At 41.3% G+C, this 20,820-nt stretch overlaps 1 protein-coding gene across 4 annotated transcripts in view; it reads right to left on the reverse strand.

The window, feature by feature from the left end:
* LOC124270269 (choline transporter-like protein 4) overlaps positions 1-20,820 on the reverse strand; it is a 67,112-nt gene that overhangs the window by 15,259 nt on the left and 31,033 nt on the right. For 3 of the 4 annotated variants that reach the window (XM_046705304.1, XM_046705306.1, XM_046705305.1), the window contains exons 2-13: positions 15,953-16,001; positions 14,621-14,694; positions 13,909-13,987; positions 11,979-12,066; positions 11,022-11,132; positions 10,388-10,448; positions 8,961-9,108; positions 7,335-7,385; positions 3,018-3,101; positions 1,950-2,062; positions 1,464-1,580; positions 540-639 (exon numbers count right to left, since the gene is read on the reverse strand). In XM_046705304.1, coding sequence (XP_046561260.1) covers positions 540-639; positions 1,464-1,580; positions 1,950-2,062; positions 3,018-3,101; positions 7,335-7,385; positions 8,961-9,108; positions 10,388-10,448; positions 11,022-11,132; positions 11,979-12,066; positions 13,909-13,987; positions 14,621-14,694; positions 15,953-16,001 — 1,075 coding nt within the window. The remainder of the gene's footprint in view (positions 1-539; positions 640-1,463; positions 1,581-1,949; positions 2,063-3,017; positions 3,102-7,334; positions 7,386-8,960; positions 9,109-10,387; positions 10,449-11,021; positions 11,133-11,978; positions 12,067-13,908; positions 13,988-14,620; positions 14,695-15,952; positions 16,002-20,820) is intronic. The other variant, XM_046705307.1, reaches the window with a different exon arrangement.

Consider the following 20,820-nt stretch of genomic DNA (forward strand, 5'->3'; position numbering starts at 1 on the left):
ACTGAGACAGTCAGCTCGGAGTTGCAACGGAGATATAAATTAAGCTGAGGGTTTACCAATGACTTCATCGATTATTCAAGAGGGTATTAGAGCGTGAGTGTCATATATGACACTAAGTTTTTATCTGGTTCAACACTTGTAAATGACGATATAAGAGAAAAACCCATCTAAAACGTTGGCTTCTCAGCCAGTGAATCTGATCAGACACTTTGGGGGATTGAGTGAGTATGTGAGCGAATTATGAAGTGTTAGCAGTGAGTTTTTGGAGACCTTTAACGAATCTTAGAAATTGTCTTCGTTAACCCATGCTTTTCGGAAGAGGCGACTAACGGGATCGGATGATCAGGCTCGCGTACTTGGTTGACACATGTCATCGTGTCACAATTATGTAGATGTGTGCTCATGATGTTGATCACTGGATTGTCTGGTCCATACTCGATTACTTACCAACCAGGTGTCATGAAATACACGCGAGGACATAATGGCGGCAAAAACGTCGCCTACAGCAGCTATAAAGTACATTCTACTTTATCACATACCTGCTTCCCTCCTTGATGAGGGCCACGGCGATGCGGATCCTGGAGATGAGGAAGAGCAGGATGAGCACGACGATGAGGAAGATGACTCCCGCTGTTATGCCTGCAAGTACCATGGATGTGATCAGATCCGAACAGTCCCGTGACGGAGTGAGTGAGTGAGATTAAGTTTACGTTGCTTTTAGCAATACTCCAGCTATATCACGGCGGGGGACACCAGATATGGGCCTCACACATTGTACCCATGTCGGGAATCGAACTCGTGACGAGCGAACGTTAAAACCACTAGACCCACCAACCACCCCCACACCTACCCCTTCGTGAAGGAAGCATCCTCCATATGCAATCTCGGCGTTTAGTGATTATTATTAACATCACCGTGCTTATATTACAGCGAACCCACTTGGTATCAAAGTATGTTACATTAGGGATTGCACTTTCACAATAAAATACATATTCTAGTACTGTTGGTGGCGCTATCCGGGATTCGAACCCACTCTTTCAAAAATCAGGCAATTAATCGCAATCACACAAAGTCAACGATCGTACTACTCTGTCGCAATATTGTTCTCTTATCAATCTAAGGCTAAACAAAGTTTGCAATCTAAGATTGTAATGAGTTTGGATAAATATCATAATTATGGTCTTTAATTCCAAACTGATGCAAGTCTTTAATAACCTGTTTCCAATTTCGGGCACAAGATTTGACAATACATTTTATTATTCTACAATTAACAATGCAACCTACCCAGCATACTAAAGCGCCAGAGCCGTTGGATTATCTCAATAGGTTTCACGTTGCAACGAAAGTTTGCAATCACACCTTGGTCAGAAACAACAGAAATATAACAAGCTATCACTCTAATCGGCTATTCAGTATGGCGTTGGGCTACTACATGTATTTACGACAGTAGTTGCGTCACTTACCGCATCCGAGAAATAGCTTTTCCTTCTGAAAGGTGAAGGTCAAACCTCCCATGTAGATGGTGTAGGATTCTTGAGATCCTCGGGAGTGGTACCATTCGTAGAAACAGTAGCCAGAACCTAGATGTAATATAGAGAAACAGAAACCAATAAAAACACGAGTTGGTCACGAATTGAACCTGTGTCTTCATGGCTCAAGCTTACACATGCAGCTGAAACACCTCGACCTACGCCCACAGCGACACAGAATACTACATAAAACTTAAATTAAACTAACTTTTAAAGCATATGTCCTGACCTGCGCCGAAGATGCCGATGAATGTTAACCAATCTGGGCAATGGAACCTGTTTCTTGAGGGCTCAATGTAACACATACACGTGCAGTTGAAACATCATTGCCCCTCCCACCACTTCCGGTCATTTCCCCCTCACCGACAGAATGCTAAATATAACTTAAATTAAACTAAATTTAAAAGTATATATTCTGACCTGCGCCGAAGATGCCGACGAAGGCGACGAGACTGAAGAACACCATGAAGCCGGCGATCCACCTCATGATGACGATGTATATAAGGGAGACGATCATCGTCAGCACCAATAACCTGCAAATATAATGCGCTCTCACAATTACAAAATGCTCGAATTTTTAGATTTTTTCGAATACTACGGTAACTGACGACAATATATATCACTGAGACAGCCATCGTCAGCACCAGTGCCTACAAGCATAATGCCCTCTTACAATTAAATCGAATTTTTAGAATACTACGATAATTGGAGGCAATGAAACCAGCTGAGAAACGTTGTTACGTACGTTCTCAATTATGACGAATATTAACACAAGAGATAGTCACCTCTAAAGTTGCTGTTTTGTTGACCGTAATTCATTTACAGTTATAAAACGTTGGAAAAATCAAGGTTGACGTGAATACATGATCGCATTCGAACGCGACTACGTCAAGTGAGCGAGTGAGTGAGTTTAGTTTTACGCCGCTTTTAGCAATATTCCAGCAATATCACGTGACATTCACGACGGGGGACACCAGAAATGGGCTTCACACAATGTACCCATGTGGGGAATCGAACCCGGGTCTTCAGCGTGACTAGACTGCGTCAAGGACCAGTGTAATAAGTGACACTTCAAAGAAAATGAGCGTTTGCGAAAATATTTTTTTCACTCACATGACGAAACTTAATCCGGATGATACTCTTTCGTGTGTTTCCGGATAAACAAATGTCCGCATTAATTATACATACTGAATTCACATAGGTCTGCAAACAGACCTTTGAAGGCAGACGGACTTGTAATAGTCAGGGGTTAACGTCGTGAGTGAGTGAGTTGGGTTCTATACCGCTTTTAGCAATATTCGAGCAAACTCGGCGGGGGGCACCAGAAAGAGGCTTCACAAAAAGTATCCAGTGAGGAATCGAACTAAGGCCTTCAGTGTGACGAGCGAACGCTTTAACCACAGTGCTACCCCACCGCCCCTTATTCTCTACAGGTATGGCCTCCTTGTGTTGTAATCTCCAAAATCGGCACAGACTAACGGTACTTACACGAGAATCAAGTACCATGTCTCCACAATATCCGAGATAATCTTCTCTCCATATTCCTTGGCTTTGAGAAACGCCTGGAATACCCTGCAAGAGAAGATGATATTCGTTATTAAGAGCATTGTATGCACTCGGCACAAATCGGCAGTGCCCGTAAAATGCCATTCGGTTTTGGCCGGCGTGTAATAACATCTCAAGTCCTGCCTAATGGTTTTTAAAACATATCAAGAAATGTGACTTCTTGACCTTATTTTCTACACAGGGATCTAATGTTTAAACTGACATGATGTTTACGTATAACTACCGATTGCATAAGTTGTTTTGTTGAAATCGACACGAAATATATGTGGGAGAGTGGAATGACATTTTGAGTGAGTGAGTGAGTTTGGTTTTACGCTGCTTTTAGCATTATTCCGGAATCATCACGGCGGGCGAAATGGGTTTCCTACAAGACAATCTGAGAGATCTACACTTCATTCCTAAACAAATAAATAAGGAGGAATCATGATGATTTTTATGAAATTGTGAGGTCAGATTAAATAAATATTTTTCCCAAACCATTCATACAACTAACATAATTTTGTTCAGTAAACAAACAGAGGTGATTGATAGTCGAAATGGCATATATTTTCATATTTATCAGAAATTCATGTTTGTGATTTTTATGTATAGAATGCCATAACAGAGTCAACAGACGGCGAGCTGTGAATGTTGTGGACGAATGTCATACACCGTGAAAACAGTGAAACAATCTCGGGAAACTTATCGAATGTTTGATCTAATCGACTTCACGGCGCCTACGGATATTTTTATAGGAAACATTATTGTTCTCTTTAAATAATGATTTCTCTAGATTCACTGGCATTTATTATCAGAAAAGTTTATATATTGTGACACCGTTTCAATCATATTGTCCAAATGAAAGTAAAATTATGCGTCCTAGAATATACACGCGTACATACACAGAGTGCAACTTTAACTAACTTACATGCAAAAAAGAGTGAGTGAGTGTGTTTAGTTTTACGCCGCTTTTAGCAATATTCCAACAACATCACGGCGGGGAAAAATAGAAATGGGCTTCATTGTACCCATGTGGGGAATTGAACCCCGGTCTTCGGCGTGACGAACGAACGCTTTAACCACTAGGCTACCCCACCGCCCCCTTAACAAGAAACTACGATATCGTATATACATATACATCAAACAAGTTGGTTCTTTAGAACATAATAAAGCAAGAACACATATTACAAAATATAGTTTTCATGAAATATCAGATTGATTCATGTGCAAGCATGCTCCTTCACCACGTGTAACCAGATAATTTAAAATTAGCATATTCAAATTCATAAAATAGAACGCGTAAAACCAAGAATATTATACGATAAGGACGTTCGTAGTATATATTTAATATACGTATTAATTGTGAACTTAATATCCTTAACCTTGAAAAGGTATATACGATCATCTGACCAACTATTTAATCTAACTGTTTCTGGAGTTATCAATGGATGCTAGTGACACCTGCAAGTTGCCATTCCACCACGTAAACACATTTGTTAGGAAAATATGTGAATATTTATAAAAGCATACTTTAGGTAATGTAGGTCAGGTTCATAATAAGCCTAGCTGTTGAATTAATATATTTTGTGTTGAATATTCCTTTTGTTGTTAAACAGAGAAGTTCCAAGCCACGATCGTTTTGTTTGTTTTGGCTGCCGAGTACACTGCATACGCCCAAACGACCTGTGTTTTTGTGAATACGTTTGTTACAGTATGAGTTTCTTTACTTTTTCCACTTATCTAATAAATTATTTTAAAATGCCAATTTACCGCTGACTCGAAATCCCCTCAACAGGGCTTGTTTCACGAAACGAGCTCAGCCGTTAGTCTCGTATTCCCCGCAACGCAGTGAGTGAGTGAGTTTAGGTTTACGCCGCACTCAGCAATATTCCAGCTATATGGCGGCGGTCGGTAAATAATCGAGTCTGGACCAGACAATCCAGTGATCAACAGCATGAGCTTCGATCTAAGCAATCGGGAACCGATGACAGGTGTCAACCAAGTCGGCGCCCCGCAACGGGCACAGGTTCCCAAAGCGATCTCAGTCAAGTTAATTGGTCTCGCTTAACCAAGTCATTTGAGCAATGTCGCGCTCGAATATTACAAAATATCTCCATTTCAATTTCAATAAGTTTCCAATAATGGGCGTCAAGCACACGTGCATATTGTGTAATATATTTTATGAATACACGTAGGTTACAATGACATCAGGTTTTTTTTATTAGCAAGTCAGGGTTTTAAAATATACGTCATTGTGTAACGAATATATAACTAACTGTAAATGAGATGTCCATTGTGAAGAGCAATAGTACGACGACTATAAATCAATATAAACAACAATACTGTTGTGTTTATGGAAGCTTTCATAGAAGTATTGAGCGTTTTTGGTTTCCAGTACCAAGGCCACCTAGAGCACTTTATTAACACAGTTAATGTCTATATATTGAATCAACTCCGAAATATGAGACAATACAAATCAATTAGCAATATCCGAATGGTACAATTTAACCAACATAAGGCAATATCCTATATCAGATTAACATTCTCCCGACAGTGCAAGTACAGCATGCATAGAACTGAACACTGAAACCAAGAGAAGATGCAAGCAGTATTCTTGGCATGCATTGAAATATATTTCACGACGAGATATAATAAGAATTATTATTAATACATACTGAAATGCAATAGAAAAGTAACTGTATGCGATGTTTATTGATGGGGATTTATCGCATACCAACTCAAAGTCTGGAAAACATGTTACCAAAATACCTTCCTATATCTTGGCGTATATAACTACCTGTATTTGGCTTTTTACATCTGGAAGGAATAATACTATTCTGAGCTTCAGAAGGGCGATCGATTGTCGATTTATGCCTTTAGCAATATTCCAGCAGTATCATGGAAGTTGACACTGAAAATGGGCTTCAGACATTGTACCAACGCGGGGGAATCGAACCCGGGTTTTCGGCGTGACAAGCAAAAGCTTCAACCACTTGGCTACCCCACATCTTCAAAAGAACATGATAGCAGGCTCAGTTTGAGCTCTCCTAGTTATGTCGAGAGTCGAAATATTTCCAAAAGTTTGTTGCATGTGTCTTGTTTAATGCCGCTCTCGGCAATATATTGTATAAAAGTGTGTGACTATGGTTTTACGCCGCTTTCAGCAATATTCCAGCAATATCACCGCGGGGGACACCAGAAATGGGCTTCACACACTGTACCTATATGGGGATTCGAACCCGGGTCCTCGGCGAAACGAGGAAACGCTTTAACCAGAGGCTACCCCACCGCCCCAGTCAAATAACAATCAACAGCATCGTGGCACACAATCACCAGATTCCACCCTCACGATCCTCATTTTAATCCAACGTTTTCGATCAGAATAAGAAACTTTGGGACCTACATATGGACGCAACAAGTTGTCGCGAGTTCCAGGGAATTATACGAAGCATATGGAATAGTTAGGATTATACAGTATCGGTGTCATATAGCAATACACATTCATTGCTCATACGCCAGGTGCAGCTGTATGTGAGGAAATATAGAGCCATGCTTCGTGAAACTGGTTACTCTCCACCGATACGACATTCAGTTGTTCAGAAAGACAGACGTTGATGTATCTAAAGCATGAAACATCAGTGACAGTTTTCTAGAAATGAGAACATCCAGTCTTGTGTAAGAAGACAACAGGCCTTTTTCCGCTCCTATAAAGGATGAATCACATCTACATCATTAACCCATTTCCTTGCCGTGCAGGACAGTTCTTTATAGGTCACGCAGCACGAACGACCAGGCCAATACACGACCTCTGACATCATCACCATGTCGCCATGTTTTCTGTTTCAGTTAAACAGGTTTATAAACTGCTAATGTCTTAGAAGGTTCATAAAATATCTCTTTTAAGGTCGGCACAAGTAAAGTCTATCACAAAGGCCCTTTGAAGACAACAAACGTTGGATCGTGCCCGTTAAAAACGGTTTCAGTTCTATTTTCAAGAACTTTTAACAAGATATCTTTCATTGTCTACACGCGTTTCCGTGGTTTTAGAGAATTTTTGTTTTTCATTTAAAACAGTTTTTTGACAGTTTACTTTTTAGTAATATAATAGACGTGATCTAAAAATGCTACAAAAATAGACAAAAGAATGTTAATTTTTAAAAATTGTTTGCAAAGATTTCAGTATTTGATGGTAGGAGCGTCTCTGTGTGATGGGTATGGTCACGTGGTGCTGCATGACACTGTCAATGGGGGCGTTATAACCTGACACTGGCCTCCAGGTCGCTTGGTGTTATATTGTAGTCTTGGTGAAGCCTGAAATTCAGATAATGATTACACATCTACCAAGATGGTAGCGTCAGGTCTTAGGCTTTTGGACATTCCTAATTAGACTTGGTAATAACATATGATATGGGACAGAGTAAGTGAGTTTAGTTCTACGCCACACTCAGCAATATTCCAGCTATATGGCGGTCGTCTGTAAATAATCGAGTCTGGACCAGACAATCCAGGGATCAACAGCATGAATATCGATCTACGCAATTAGGATACAATGACATGTGTCAACCAAGTCAGTGAGCCTGACCACCAGATCCCGTTAGTCGCCTCTTACGACAAGCATGGGTTACTGAAGATCAATATTCTAACCCGGATCTTCACGGGTCGATATAGGACAGAACTAGGTGTGGTACTTGTCACAATTGTAGAAACAAAGATCTAAAATTCGACGTATATATCGAGTTCCCTCACTTTCTGAGGTCCGTACGAGACCACCAAACACTTGGAAAACTTCGGAGAAGATTCTATCGGTCTTTTTTTCCGAGAAAGTAGTTGTGCTTCTTCTAAAAGCATTGTCGTCGTTTCCCGAGAGTTTGGTCGTCGTTGTTCCAACTGCTTGATCGTCGTTCTTCCGACGGTTTGGTCATCTCTTAATAGACACTTCAGTTTTGTGTGAAAATAATTTCTTTGGTGATTATTGTGTTTTCAACCCTGACATTTGATATATAATCGTGTAATTTTGGCCCATTGTAAAATTTTAAATCCTTCAATTAAAAAATGTTAAATGCGGTGAAAAAATGTTTGTTAAATGCAGATAAGTTAATGTAGCATTTACCCTGCCTGTGCGTGAGAAATTAATGTCAAATATAGTAAACAATATATATATAGCTATTACTTGTCATATGTTTGGTGAGGTGAGGTGAGGTGAAATTGGGTTTAACGACGTGCTTGAGAATATTTCGCTCATATGACGACGTGCATGCGTGTGTATGTGTAGGTTCGGCTGCTTGTACTAGCCCAGACTGAAGCTGGTTATATAGTGCTAACCCACTGAGATACCATGCCGCAGTGAAGCATGAATACCCCACTCAGACACATTATACTGACTCCGAGCCGACCAGTCCTTGTTGTACCCATTAATGCCGAGCGCCAGGCAGGGACCAACAAGTACCATATTTTAAAGTCTTTTGGTATGACGCGGCCTGGGATAGAACCCGCGACCTTCCGCTCTCCAGGCGGACGCTCTAACCACTACACCACGGAGGCGGTCTCATATGTTTGGACGCCTGTATAGCTATATTCCAGCATGTATGGACGGGGGTCTGAAAACATTGAGTCTGAACGACCCAGGGGTTGATATCATGAGCACCGATAAAAGGATGACATGTATAGTCGAGGCCACTGAGCCTGGATAACAGATCCATCTGATCTCTTCTTACGAAACGCATACGTTGCAGGGGATATATTTTTACCCGGAATTAATGCTGGTGCCATATTTTCTGACAATAAATTTGGTCAAACGCTACAGAATCTGGAACCATTTCATTAAGCCGATGAAAGTCTTCTTGCATGTAGGGCAAATATAAGGGGAGACAACTCTAATTTACTTACTCCTCTGCCACCTTGATGGCCTCCCCTGTTACCGTGTTGTTGCTGCCATCTGTGATGGGGATATTGCTTCCGGCGTTGGTCGTCACTTCAGCAACGGTCTTACCCAGACTGATGAACTGACTTATATCTGGCAGACATCTGTTTACAACTGCAATGATATATTTGGATGTGCATTCAGACATCAGTGAATTACTGAGTGAGTGAGTGAGTGAGGTACGTTTTACGCCGCACTCAGCAATATTCCAGCTATGTGGCGGTGGTCACTAGATAATCGGATCTAGCGACGTTTTTTGCCGCCATTATGTCCACGCGCGTATTTCATGACAGCTGGTTGGTAAATAATCGAGTATGGACCAGACAATCCAGCGATCAACATCATGAGCACACATCTACATAATTGTGACACGATGACATGTGTCAACCAAGTCAGCGAACCTGACCACGCGATCCGTTGGTCGCCTCTTACGACAAGCATGGGTTACTGAAGATCAATTTTAACCCGGATCTTCACGGGTCTCGTCACGTCAGAGTTCGAGGTCTTACATGGTTATAATGAGAGACCTGTAAGGAGGATACAGATGTATTCACATATTTGCTTACAACTGCAAGGATATATTCGGAGTGGCACCAAGGCGCCAGTTTACTCCTGCAATGGTGTGTTATCACACACAACTATATACTATGACACAAAATCATTCACATCAATCAGAACAATAAACCACCCAAAGTAGTTCAGTAGTAGGCTTGGCCTAATTTGTTCAGGTTTAAGGCAACATTAACTTAAAAAAAACATCCCTTTGTCAGCCATGAGTGAGTGAGTTTGTTTCAGTTTTACGCCGCTTTTAGCAATATTCCCGCAATATCACGGAGGGGACACAAGAAATGGTCTTCACACATTGTACCCATGTGAGGAATCGAACTCGGGTATTCAGCGTCACGAGCGAACGCTTTAACCACTAGGCTACACAACCGCCCCTTTTCAGTCATGGAATCACTTGCTTTAAACATGCATAAATATTTCATTCAGCCCACGTTATGTGGCATGGCACCCAGTTTTTCACAGCACTGAAACCTTGTTTCCACCTTGGCAATCACTGGATAGAACCTTTGACAATTGCCAAAATGTTTAACGAATGAATGTCGTCAAATTTGCCTGCCTGATCACTGTCCACCATTGCTTACGCCGAGCATGTGATATTTGGGACCTATTATTACCTGGAATCCCGTGGAGTGAGTGAGTATGGTTTTACGTCGCTTTTAGCAATATTCCAGCAATATCACGGCGGGGGACACCAGAAATTAGCTTCACACATTGTTCCCATGTGGGGAATCGAACCCGGGTCTTCAGCGTGATGAGCGGACGCTTTAACCACTAGGCTACCCCACTGCCCCTGGAATCCTGTGGAGAAATAGGCCATATTTCTTACCTGGGGTGCTCTTGAGGTAGAACGGGGCACAAGCCTTTGAAAATACTAAGTCCTTCACCATCTGCAAGGAGAAGGTAAAATGGTTAATTGTTTACTGGAAATTATGTACCAAGCTTGTTTAAAATGGTTAAAATATAAAATCACTGCAAACTAGAAGTCCTAAATGTACCTATGAAATCAGTATGAAAATACCATCGAATAACCACCGAATAACCATTCGTTATTTGTTTCATTTATAGCCACGTTCAAACATTGGGGAATACCCTATTTTGTACGGCACTGTATTTATGAATATTTCGTATCCCACGAATAGTCATTTTACACGAATACCTACAAGCCCCACAAAAAAATGCTTGTTTCTCGTCATTTTAAAGTAAGAAGACATACGTAAGTCGGAATTTTTTTTCTTTAATTGGATGCAATAAGCCAAGTTTATGTGTCTTTTTCGAGAATAATATAATTATTCTCAAAGTATTCATTACAATGCATCTTTTACTTGACGACCGGGGCGTCCGGACGGGAATATATAAAAACAGGAATGGAGAACAACTAAACAATGCGGAATCGGAACAGAATTTAGAGTGCAAAAACGTTTTGGGGCCGGACTGGTCCTACAAGCAGGAGTATTTCTTACCTGTGTTTTGTCGGCTCCGTCAACGCATATCAAATCCGTCGCGGCATTTCCGGTTTTGAGGAAGTCTGTGGCGGCCACGTAGTTGACATCTGGACAGCTCGACACACACACCTAGAGAACAGGGCAACCTTTTTAACCCGGACACCGCTCTTCTGGACACTAGGCGTAATGACTGAGTGAGTTTAGTTTTACGCCGCTTTTAGCAATATTCCAGCAATATCACGGTGGGGACACCAGAAATGGGCTTCACACATTGTACCCATGTGGGGAATCGAACCCGGGTCTTCGGCGTGACGAGCGAACGCTTTAACCGCTAGGCCCCTTCGGCGTAATGAGTGATTTAACATTTAAGGCCGCGTCGGTATATTTCAGCCATATAAGTCATAATTAATGATATTGAAGCATATCATGAATCGGACAAAAGGCATATTTCATCATAATACATAATCTATGCAAAGTTGCATTTCCATACTGGTTTTATTAAAAATTCAGAATGGTTTGTCACAGAATAATCCATCCACGTCCTGGTGGCTTCTACATATCTGACTTTGTGAAAATGTAACTAGTGATCGATTGCATGAACACCGATCCACACATGACGACACAGTTAAGCAAACATCGTTAACCGATCGACATTTCTTCTCTTTTGACCAGCATATTGTCCTAACCTGATCCCTTATCCCCACTGGTTTGAGATCCGGGTTAGAATTGGTCTTCAATAACACATGCTTGTCGTAAGAGGCGACTAACGGGATCGGGTGGTCAGGCTCGCTGACTCGCTGACACATGTCATCGTGCCCCAATTACGTAGATCGATGCTCATGTTGTTGATCACCGGATTGTCTGGTCTAGACTCGATTATTTACAGACCTCCGCCACATAGCTGGAATATTGCTGAGTGTGGCGTTAAACCACAGCCCAACCAACCCACTGGTTTGACTGAAGGTATCACCCTACCTGGGGGGTGGGGCAACCGTTGATGAACACGCCAGGACCCATCCGGCCGCACTCCGTCAGGTCGAAAAAGAACAAGTTGTTTCTCCCCCTGTAACCAATGGGCCGTATGTTATCCGCTGATCTTTATGGGGTTTTCAATAAAATCTATGCATTTCTAAAATAAATAATACAAATAAGATTTCTGAAACTAGAATATTTCTCTGCAGAAGTTTTCTAAAGAAACACAAAATTAGCCTATTATCTACAAGAACAAATTTCAAATTTGTGGATAGAAATGCATTTCCTCATACAAGCTTCTAAAGCAATATTGTTCAATGCTGGATATATACTAGCCACATAAAGAAACTGTGCATTGTCAAAATATTATTCCAGCTGATAAGTACGATAACAATGTCAAAGGTACATATAAACTTTAATGGAGGGATCATGAGACCATAACAAGTCGGGAGAATTTCAATTGAAAAGTCAATCACAATGACGTCACGAATCCACAAGCGGGACAGGGGTCAAACGACCATCTCGTCCCAAACATGCTCTATCGGGGAGATCCGGTGAATTTGCAGGCCAAGGCAGTAAGTCAACGTTGTGGTGTTGCAAGAAATCCATAGCAACCCTTGCCGTATGAGGACGGGCATTGTCCTGTTGGAATGTTAACCCAGGGCCATGACGTTGCAGAAAAATTACCACAGGTCGAAGAATCTGATCCCTGTTGCCGACACCAGTAAAGTTGCCCTGAACAATCACCAAAGGAGTTCTTTGGCGTGCTGTTAATCCACCCCAAATCATCACGGAACCACCACCAAAGCGATTCCTCTCCAAGACACATGCCTGTGCATAACGTTCTCTCACGCGTCTATAGGCACGTTGACGTCCATCACTATGGGAAATGTTAAACCTGGACTCATCTGTAAAAACATTTCTCCACCAAAACAAGGGTCTGCGGACATGATTTCGGCACCACATTCGGCGAGCTTGTCGATGACGTTGTGTCAATATAGACCGTATGGCGGGACGTCGTGGTCTGATCCCGTGATGACGTAAACGTTGTCGAACTGTGTTTGGGTGGATACGGCGAAGTCCTGGGATGGTTCGGGCAGTCATCACTGCAGTCTGAAACCTGTGGCGAAGATGGGTCACCCTTATCCATCTGTCCTGTCTTGGCGTTGTTACACGTGGACATCCAGAACGTGGCCGATCGATGACGTCATTTGTGTTCTGGTAGCGTCTCACCAGCGCAGAAAATGTGTTCCGGTGGCAATGGAAATGTGCAGCCACTTGTCGTTGAGACATTCCCCCACGGACCATCCCAATGGCCTCATGACGTTGTGCAGACGTGAGCCTTGGCATGCTATGCGTTTCAATAGCCGTTTAATTTTTTGAACGATCGCAAGGGCAGGGGTTGAGCTTTCCAAAGTGACAGTATTGTGTGGCATTCATTTGCTCTGTTTCTCTTTCCCGGAATGCACGTGCACCAACGTATTGCACGTCTCAAGGACGAACCCACTGACGTCACGGAACGTGGCACGTGCATGCATTTTGGATACATGTCACTAATCTCTGAGTTTAAATCCTTATGTGTCTACACAGATTTGATAAATTTAGATTTAAAATTTTTGTATGCACAGTTTCTTTATGTGCCTAGTATAAGTTTATTCAAGTTGCATGATTCCCTCTGCAGGGTCATAATCTGGCTGGTGCTCATTCCTAGTTTGATCCCTCGTGCTTTCTTACGCCCTCTCACTATAAACAACGATGTCATGGTAGCTGTTGTCGTCACCATGATTTCTTTCTGGTGCCGAAATTGGCAACACAGAGTTGTTTCCCTTTTCCATACGATGATGGAATAATCCACAAGAGAAATAATGCTATAATCACAAATACACTCGAGAAGTGATCATTACAATATATATATGTAAGTAATTGAACTCACCGCATTGTACCAATGCCGCACAGGTTACCCTGAGAATCCTGGGGGTAGAGCAGGAGGGTGGGGTCTCCATAGGCATAGGCTGTGGGGGAAGTAAGAGTCATGTTACTATGACGTTGTGGTAAGGTGGGTGAGTTGCTGCTTAGTTTTAGCCGTCATAGCTGCACATCTTACATAGGGTGCTGTTCAAATGTTCGAATCCCAAAAAATTTCTTCATATTGTTTTAACGTTGTCTGTTGGTTCCATTGATATGTAGGTTGCCATTTAACGTGGTTTACCGTGTCATTTGTGTGGCTATCTTTTCTTTATTCCACACTTTGGTACTGTACTTTCAGTGAGTGATTATCCTGGTTTTGTACCCCGATGGTTTTACCCCGATGGCCTGCAATATCACGGCGGGGGACACCACAAATGTCTCACACATTGTACCCATGTGAGGATTCGAACACGGGTCTCAGGCGTGAAGAGCGAACGCTTTAACCACTAGGCTACCCCATCGCCCTTCCTGAGATGAAGCTTTGCATGCGGTTAGGTACAGTTCAGTGAAAGAACACTGCACTACTGAGGAACACTGATATATTTGACAAGTCGGTGTCTCCGAGCTGTAAGAGCTGAGAATGGAATTGTGATGATGGTGATGATGATTGTGATGATGGTGATGATGATGGTGATATTAAATGTGTGTGAGGTGTGTGAGTGTCACAAGTGACTCACCATAAAAGCCCACTACCACCTGTCCCCCCACGAACGCCAGGAACAGGATACAGCAGATGATGTCCGTACATGATCTGTGGATATATATATGTTATAATATATTATATATAAATTATCATTTATATATTATAACATAATGTATATAATGTGTGCTATAATGTGTTATATATTGTGATATGTCATAATGTGTTATATATTATGGTATAACGCGATATGTGTTATAATGTGTTATACATTATGTTATATATTATATCGCTTTAAATATTATGCTACAGCGTGTTACATAGCATGACATATGCTATTACGTGTTATGTATCACGATACATATGACATACAGTGTATCATAATCTGTTAATCGACACAAGCTTTGATCTGTGGAGATACATGCTATAACGTGATACATGAGATACGCTTGGATAGTTGGGGATACAAAGATATATGATATAACTTGTTATATATGAGACACAAGTTAACATATATGTACTAAACATATATTACGAGATATATATTAAAAAAAGGCTTACATCATCTACCATATACTTGATATCCAATCTCTATATATGCATTATGTATATCATATAGCAAGCTATACTCGAAACAACATAATGTTCAGATATATCTCGTAACTAGTTACATCAGACAAACGTCATGGTAATATATTACGATATGATATGACGTCGATACGCTGATTTGTAGATACCAACGATAGATGCTATTACAAGTTTCTATCAAACAGATGCTATAATCTGCGGATATATGTTGTGTATATAAACTATAACGTGATATATACTATAAGTGCACGGATATACAAGGCATGGATATCTGTATAGGGGATATGCATCGTGATATACACGTGACAGTCGTATATATTTCTCTTCCTATTACATGACGTAGGAAACGATTACGAGCTATAAATCTGGAATCTGTCAAGATGTATGTTCCGCGAAATGGATTTGAACAGTAAACTTTATGATAAAAATAATGTCCCAGCTGCTCATTTAAAACACAGTATGTTAGTCGTGTTAAATTATTTAATAAATGTTCCATTTCGGCTATTGTGATGCTAATTTGTAACAGCATCTGTGATAAGATATAATGTTCCGTATTCTTTACATTTCAAATATAAAACTTGAGAAATGTGTTGTTCTGTCTCATCCATCTGGTTTGTCACATAATGGATTCCCTTGCAACCTGATGGATTACACTGAAGCTCAGATATATATTGATATAAATAATCACTTTGGGTCTTGTAACGTTCAATACACAAACCATAAATCTGGAACGTGTGTAGCAAAATTGATTTTAAAATTTGAAAAGCTTGAAAAAGCCTACCTCTTTTTGATTGGTCCTTTGAAAGATGGGTCGTAAACCAATGGTTTCCCTGAAAAAGAAATACAACCCATAAAAATATTTATTTTGTAATAAATTGATGTTAACTACGCAGAACGTAGGCGACTGGACATATGGTTAATATAATTTGTTTTCTGGAAAAAGGGCATTTGGAATCAATGTACCAAACTTTCGTGGTGAACACGCCCTGTCGTCAGTATTTGATGATTCAAATCCACTGTCGGAATCATACAAAGGATTCTTCTTTCAGTCGAGATTTCTCACGATTATTACCACATACGACTGTTTTAGTTATGAGGCAAGAAAGGTTATTTATAGAATTGGTCATCAGTAACCCAAGCTTGTCGTAAGAGGCGAATAACGGGATCGGGTGGTCAGGCTCGCTGACTTAGCTGACACATGTCATCATATCTCAATGACGTAGATCGATGCTCATGCTGTTGATCCCTGGATTGTCTGGTCCAGACTGGAGTATTTACAGACCGCTCCCCATATAACTGGAATATTGCTGAGTGCGGGGTAATACTAAACTCACTCACTTACTCCGACTATGAGTGACTGAGTCAGTTTAGTTTTACGCCGCTTTTAGCAATATTCCAGCAATATCCGGGGGACACCAGAAATGGGCTTCACACATTGTACCCATGTGGGGAATGGCACCAGGGTCTTCTGCGTGACGGGCGAACGTTTTAACCATTAGGTTACCCCACCGCTTCAATTCGACTATGAATGTTCAAGATACATACGACTGGTTTAAGAATACTGACCACATGTCCAGACTGACCTGTAGTAGCTCACAGAGATTGCAGGAAAGGAGACAATTAAACGACAGTCGGAAATTAACGCCAACAGTTACATCATGCATTCGATTTGGTCTTTAGTTTTTCAGCATGACAAAGTCCGTTTGTACACAAGAAAAGAAGTTAGGCTACACATAAACACATAGTGTTTGATAGAAATGCGCTTGTTACATACAAACATATGGATACCTAGTGGTTAAAGCGTTCGCTCGTCACGCCGAAGGCCCGGGTTCGATTCTCCACATGGATACAATGTGTGTAGCCCATTTCTGGTGTTTAGTTTTCCAGCATGACAAAGTTCGTTAGGCTACACATAAGCCCCGGGTTCGATTCTCCACATGGATACAATGTGTGTAGCCCATTTCTGGTGTCCCCCGCCGTGAAATTGCTGGAATATTGCGGCGTAAAACTAAACTCATTCACTCCGAATGTGGATCGGATGTCCAATCTGGCTTATTGAATGTCATGATATCAACCAGCGGCTGCGTTGTAACAGACCAAAACGACGTGGCCATCGAGGCCATATTTATAAAGGCAACACTATTTTGACAGTTAAAATACAAGCGGTTTTGATAGTCTGTCTCACTGCACCTGAACTATCTCTTCTATCCAGTCCTTTCTGATATAGCGCGGTGGGAAAGCCTAATGGTCAAAGTGTTCGCTCGGAAGACCCGTGTTCGAGTCCCCACATGGGTACAATATGTGAAGCTTTTTTCTTGCGTCCCCCGTCGTGATATTGCTGGTATTTTGCTTAATTTAGTCTGTCTCACATTCCCTGAACCACATTATTTTCCCCAATGCCTAGCCCTCCCTGCAAATGCTAAAGCCCTAAATGAAGCAAGTCTACATTTCATCAGGTTCAGGCTTGAATCTCCCATCTCACTGGGGCTCCTTTTCAATTTAAATGGGTTAATTTGTTACTATCAAAATTAGATATATTCAGGGACTAAGCGTTAGTCCATGCTCAATGCGGCGTAAAACCAGACTCATTCTTTCACGCTTAATACCTGGTTGGAAAGCAAGAAGTTGTAATACAAAATCTCTAAATAAAGCAAGTCTAGATTTGCCTCAGATTCAGGTCACTTGGGTCGCCTTCAAATATCTCCCCTGTCACTTGGGTCGTTTTCCATATCAATAGGTATGTGTTATATATATATATGTACATATACATCCATAACACTAAACGATTTATTTCTATATCACTTGTCTGCCTCTTGTTGTAATATATATATATATATAACTATAATCCGTTATATTTATATGTTATATATTTTCAGAGGCTAATCGTTACTTTAAGTCAATGTGAGATCTATAAGTTCTAGCGTTCATGTTTTGCCTGCTGCTAAGTCTGACGCGCAACATGTTACCAGCTGATACAGACTCGCGCCAGTAACAGCGTCAGCTCCATTGTAACCGCCCTACATGCTGTCACCTAGCAGTAGTTCCATGTGTCAAGTTACTGTAACACTTACATTCAATGAATACACTGAATTATTTATATTTCCGAACTGTCGACGATGTTTGTTAGCACGATATGATTGTGGAAACTATTCTTAATTTACTGTTTTGTGAAAACATTCCTTCTGTTTAATTTTACTTTGGTTTAAACAAGGCGTGTGAGGTAACGGTGGATGTGACGACTAGCTGAGTTTAGTTTTACGCCGCTTTTATTTTATCCATGTGGGGAATCGAACCCGGGTTTTCGGCGTGACGAGCGAACGCTTTAACCGCTAGGCTACCCAACCGCCCCTTGGTGTGACGAAGTGATCAAGCTGATAGACGTTTACGACTTGGGGAACCATTGATTATGGTTTTTAAAAGTTTAGAATATAATCAGGCACATCTGGGATTCAAACCCAGTATCGGCGGATCCGCTCTACGAATTTCGCAGTCAGAGACCATTGAGCCACCCGTGACCCCAATACCTTTGATACAGCCTGTTATTCCTTGAATTACGAAGTTCCATCAGAACGACTTTACGCAAGAAAGGTTACATAAGTATTACATTCACCTGGGCCCTTATTCTCGAAACGACCGTAGCCCTAATCATTTTTTAACTTTGATCACAGCCAATGTGTTAAGATTGGGCGCTACGAACGTTTCGAGAAAAGCTAGCCTGTATTGTTAATTCAGTTTGGTTTATTGTAGCATTTCTAATCGGAACTTCCTATACAATAACCGTTTGTAACGAACGCGCTAACCAACCAACTGACGAACAAACTGTGTTATATTTTTCTTCTTTGTCCTGGTTACTTTCGGTACATATTAGTCGCAATGCTTATAACGAACTGCCGTTATAACGAACTAAAATTGTGGTCTTTTTCAGTTTGTTATAACGGTAGTTCACCGTATTTGGATGGCGATTTACTCGTCACTTTGAAGGCTCAGGTTCAATGTGTGAAGTTCATGAGCAACGTCCTGTACCGTGATGTTGCTAGGATGGTGCCGAACGCGGTGTAGCTGAAGCAGACCCTAACTGCTATAACTGATGTCACAGCATGTAAGTGCATGTGCGTTGGCTTTATGTTTGTTCTGTCACCAATTAATAATAATAATAATTGCCATTTGTTATGCGCTATAATCCGCCCACTAGTGCATGGTAAAAGCGCAGGGGGATGAGGGAGAGAGTCAGTTATATACAGAGGAGAAACGATAAGTCTTCAGTCATGATCAAGTCAGTGAGGTAGGGTGGGACTTGGTTGTGGGGCAGTTGTAGACGGTGCAGAACTTTAAAGTTGATACGTTCAATTGGAAGCCAATAAAGTGGTTTGACGACTGGAGTAATGTGACATGAGTTTGACTGTGACGAAATGATACAGGTAGCCGTAGTCTGTATTTTCTGCAGTCTTTTAAACTGAACCCTGTTAAGAACGCTGCAATAATCTAGTCTGGAGGAAATTAAACATCTGACTAGAATCTTCGCACTTTCTTTTGGGATGTATTTCCGGATGTTCCCAATCCTGCACAAATGGAAGTAGCAGGTTTTCCACAGTCTGTCGATATGTACATCCATGGAGAGATCATACGCCAAGATCCTTCATCAACTGAGAAAAAGCAACCTGCGAGGAACCTATTGTTATGTTTTTACTTGTGATATTCTTCAATTGTTGTGATTTGCCAAAGGTAATACTTCGGGTTTTTATCATTCAGACTAAGTTTTAAAACTCTACTTGTCATCCATGTTTATATCTGGGTTGTGCAGTTTTCAGTGTTCTTGAAAGTAGCTGCCGATGTATCTGGAGTAAAGGTATTGACAAGCTGAGTATCATCAGCATAGATTCATATACAGGAGAAAGAGGACAGGTCCCATAACAGAGCCTTGAGGGACACCGCAAGATAGAGTGGGCTTCTTGGAGAGAACACTGCCTGGCTTCTCTCTGTCAGGTAAGAGGAAAACCATGACAGGGCAGTACCACCTATTCCAACATGATGTTCCAGGGTAGATGCTTCTTATGATCGAGTGTATCGAATGCTGCACTTAAGTTCAAAAGCACCAGTGTAGCCATATTTTCAGCATCCACGATACATCTAAGATGGTTGACCACTCTCAGCAGTGAGGTCTCTGTGGTATGATGCTGCCGGTAGGCAAATTGAAAAGAGTCCAATATGTTGTTGATTGTGGCAGCTCTCTCGATCAAAATGGACAAGAAGGAGAGGTTAGCATCTGGCCTGTAGCTTTCCATAACATCCGAATCCAGTTTCTCGTTCTTGATGAAAGGCTTAACAACAGCATCTTTCAACAATTTTGGAAATATTACAAGTATGACTTGTCGTAAGAGGAGACTAAGTGGATCGGGTGGTCAGGCTCGGTGACTCCGTAGATGACAGCGACACCGACAGTGTGCATCGTGGTTCACTGTGTCATTCACAGGCTTGTCTGATCCAAAGGCCGCTGTCATACAGATGAAATACTGCTGAATGCGGCTTTAACAAACAAACGTACAAGAACAGACATGTGTTTGGCGTTTAACGCCGCACTCAGCAATATTCCAGCTATATGGCGGAGGTCTGTAAATAATCGAGTCTTGACCAGACAATCCAGTGATCAAC

This window comes from Haliotis rubra, unplaced genomic scaffold, assembly GCF_003918875.1.
Source record: "Haliotis rubra isolate DU_JTF1 unplaced genomic scaffold, ASM391887v1 Scf150, whole genome shotgun sequence".
NCBI classification, from domain to species: domain Eukaryota; kingdom Metazoa; phylum Mollusca; class Gastropoda; order Lepetellida; family Haliotidae; genus Haliotis; species Haliotis rubra.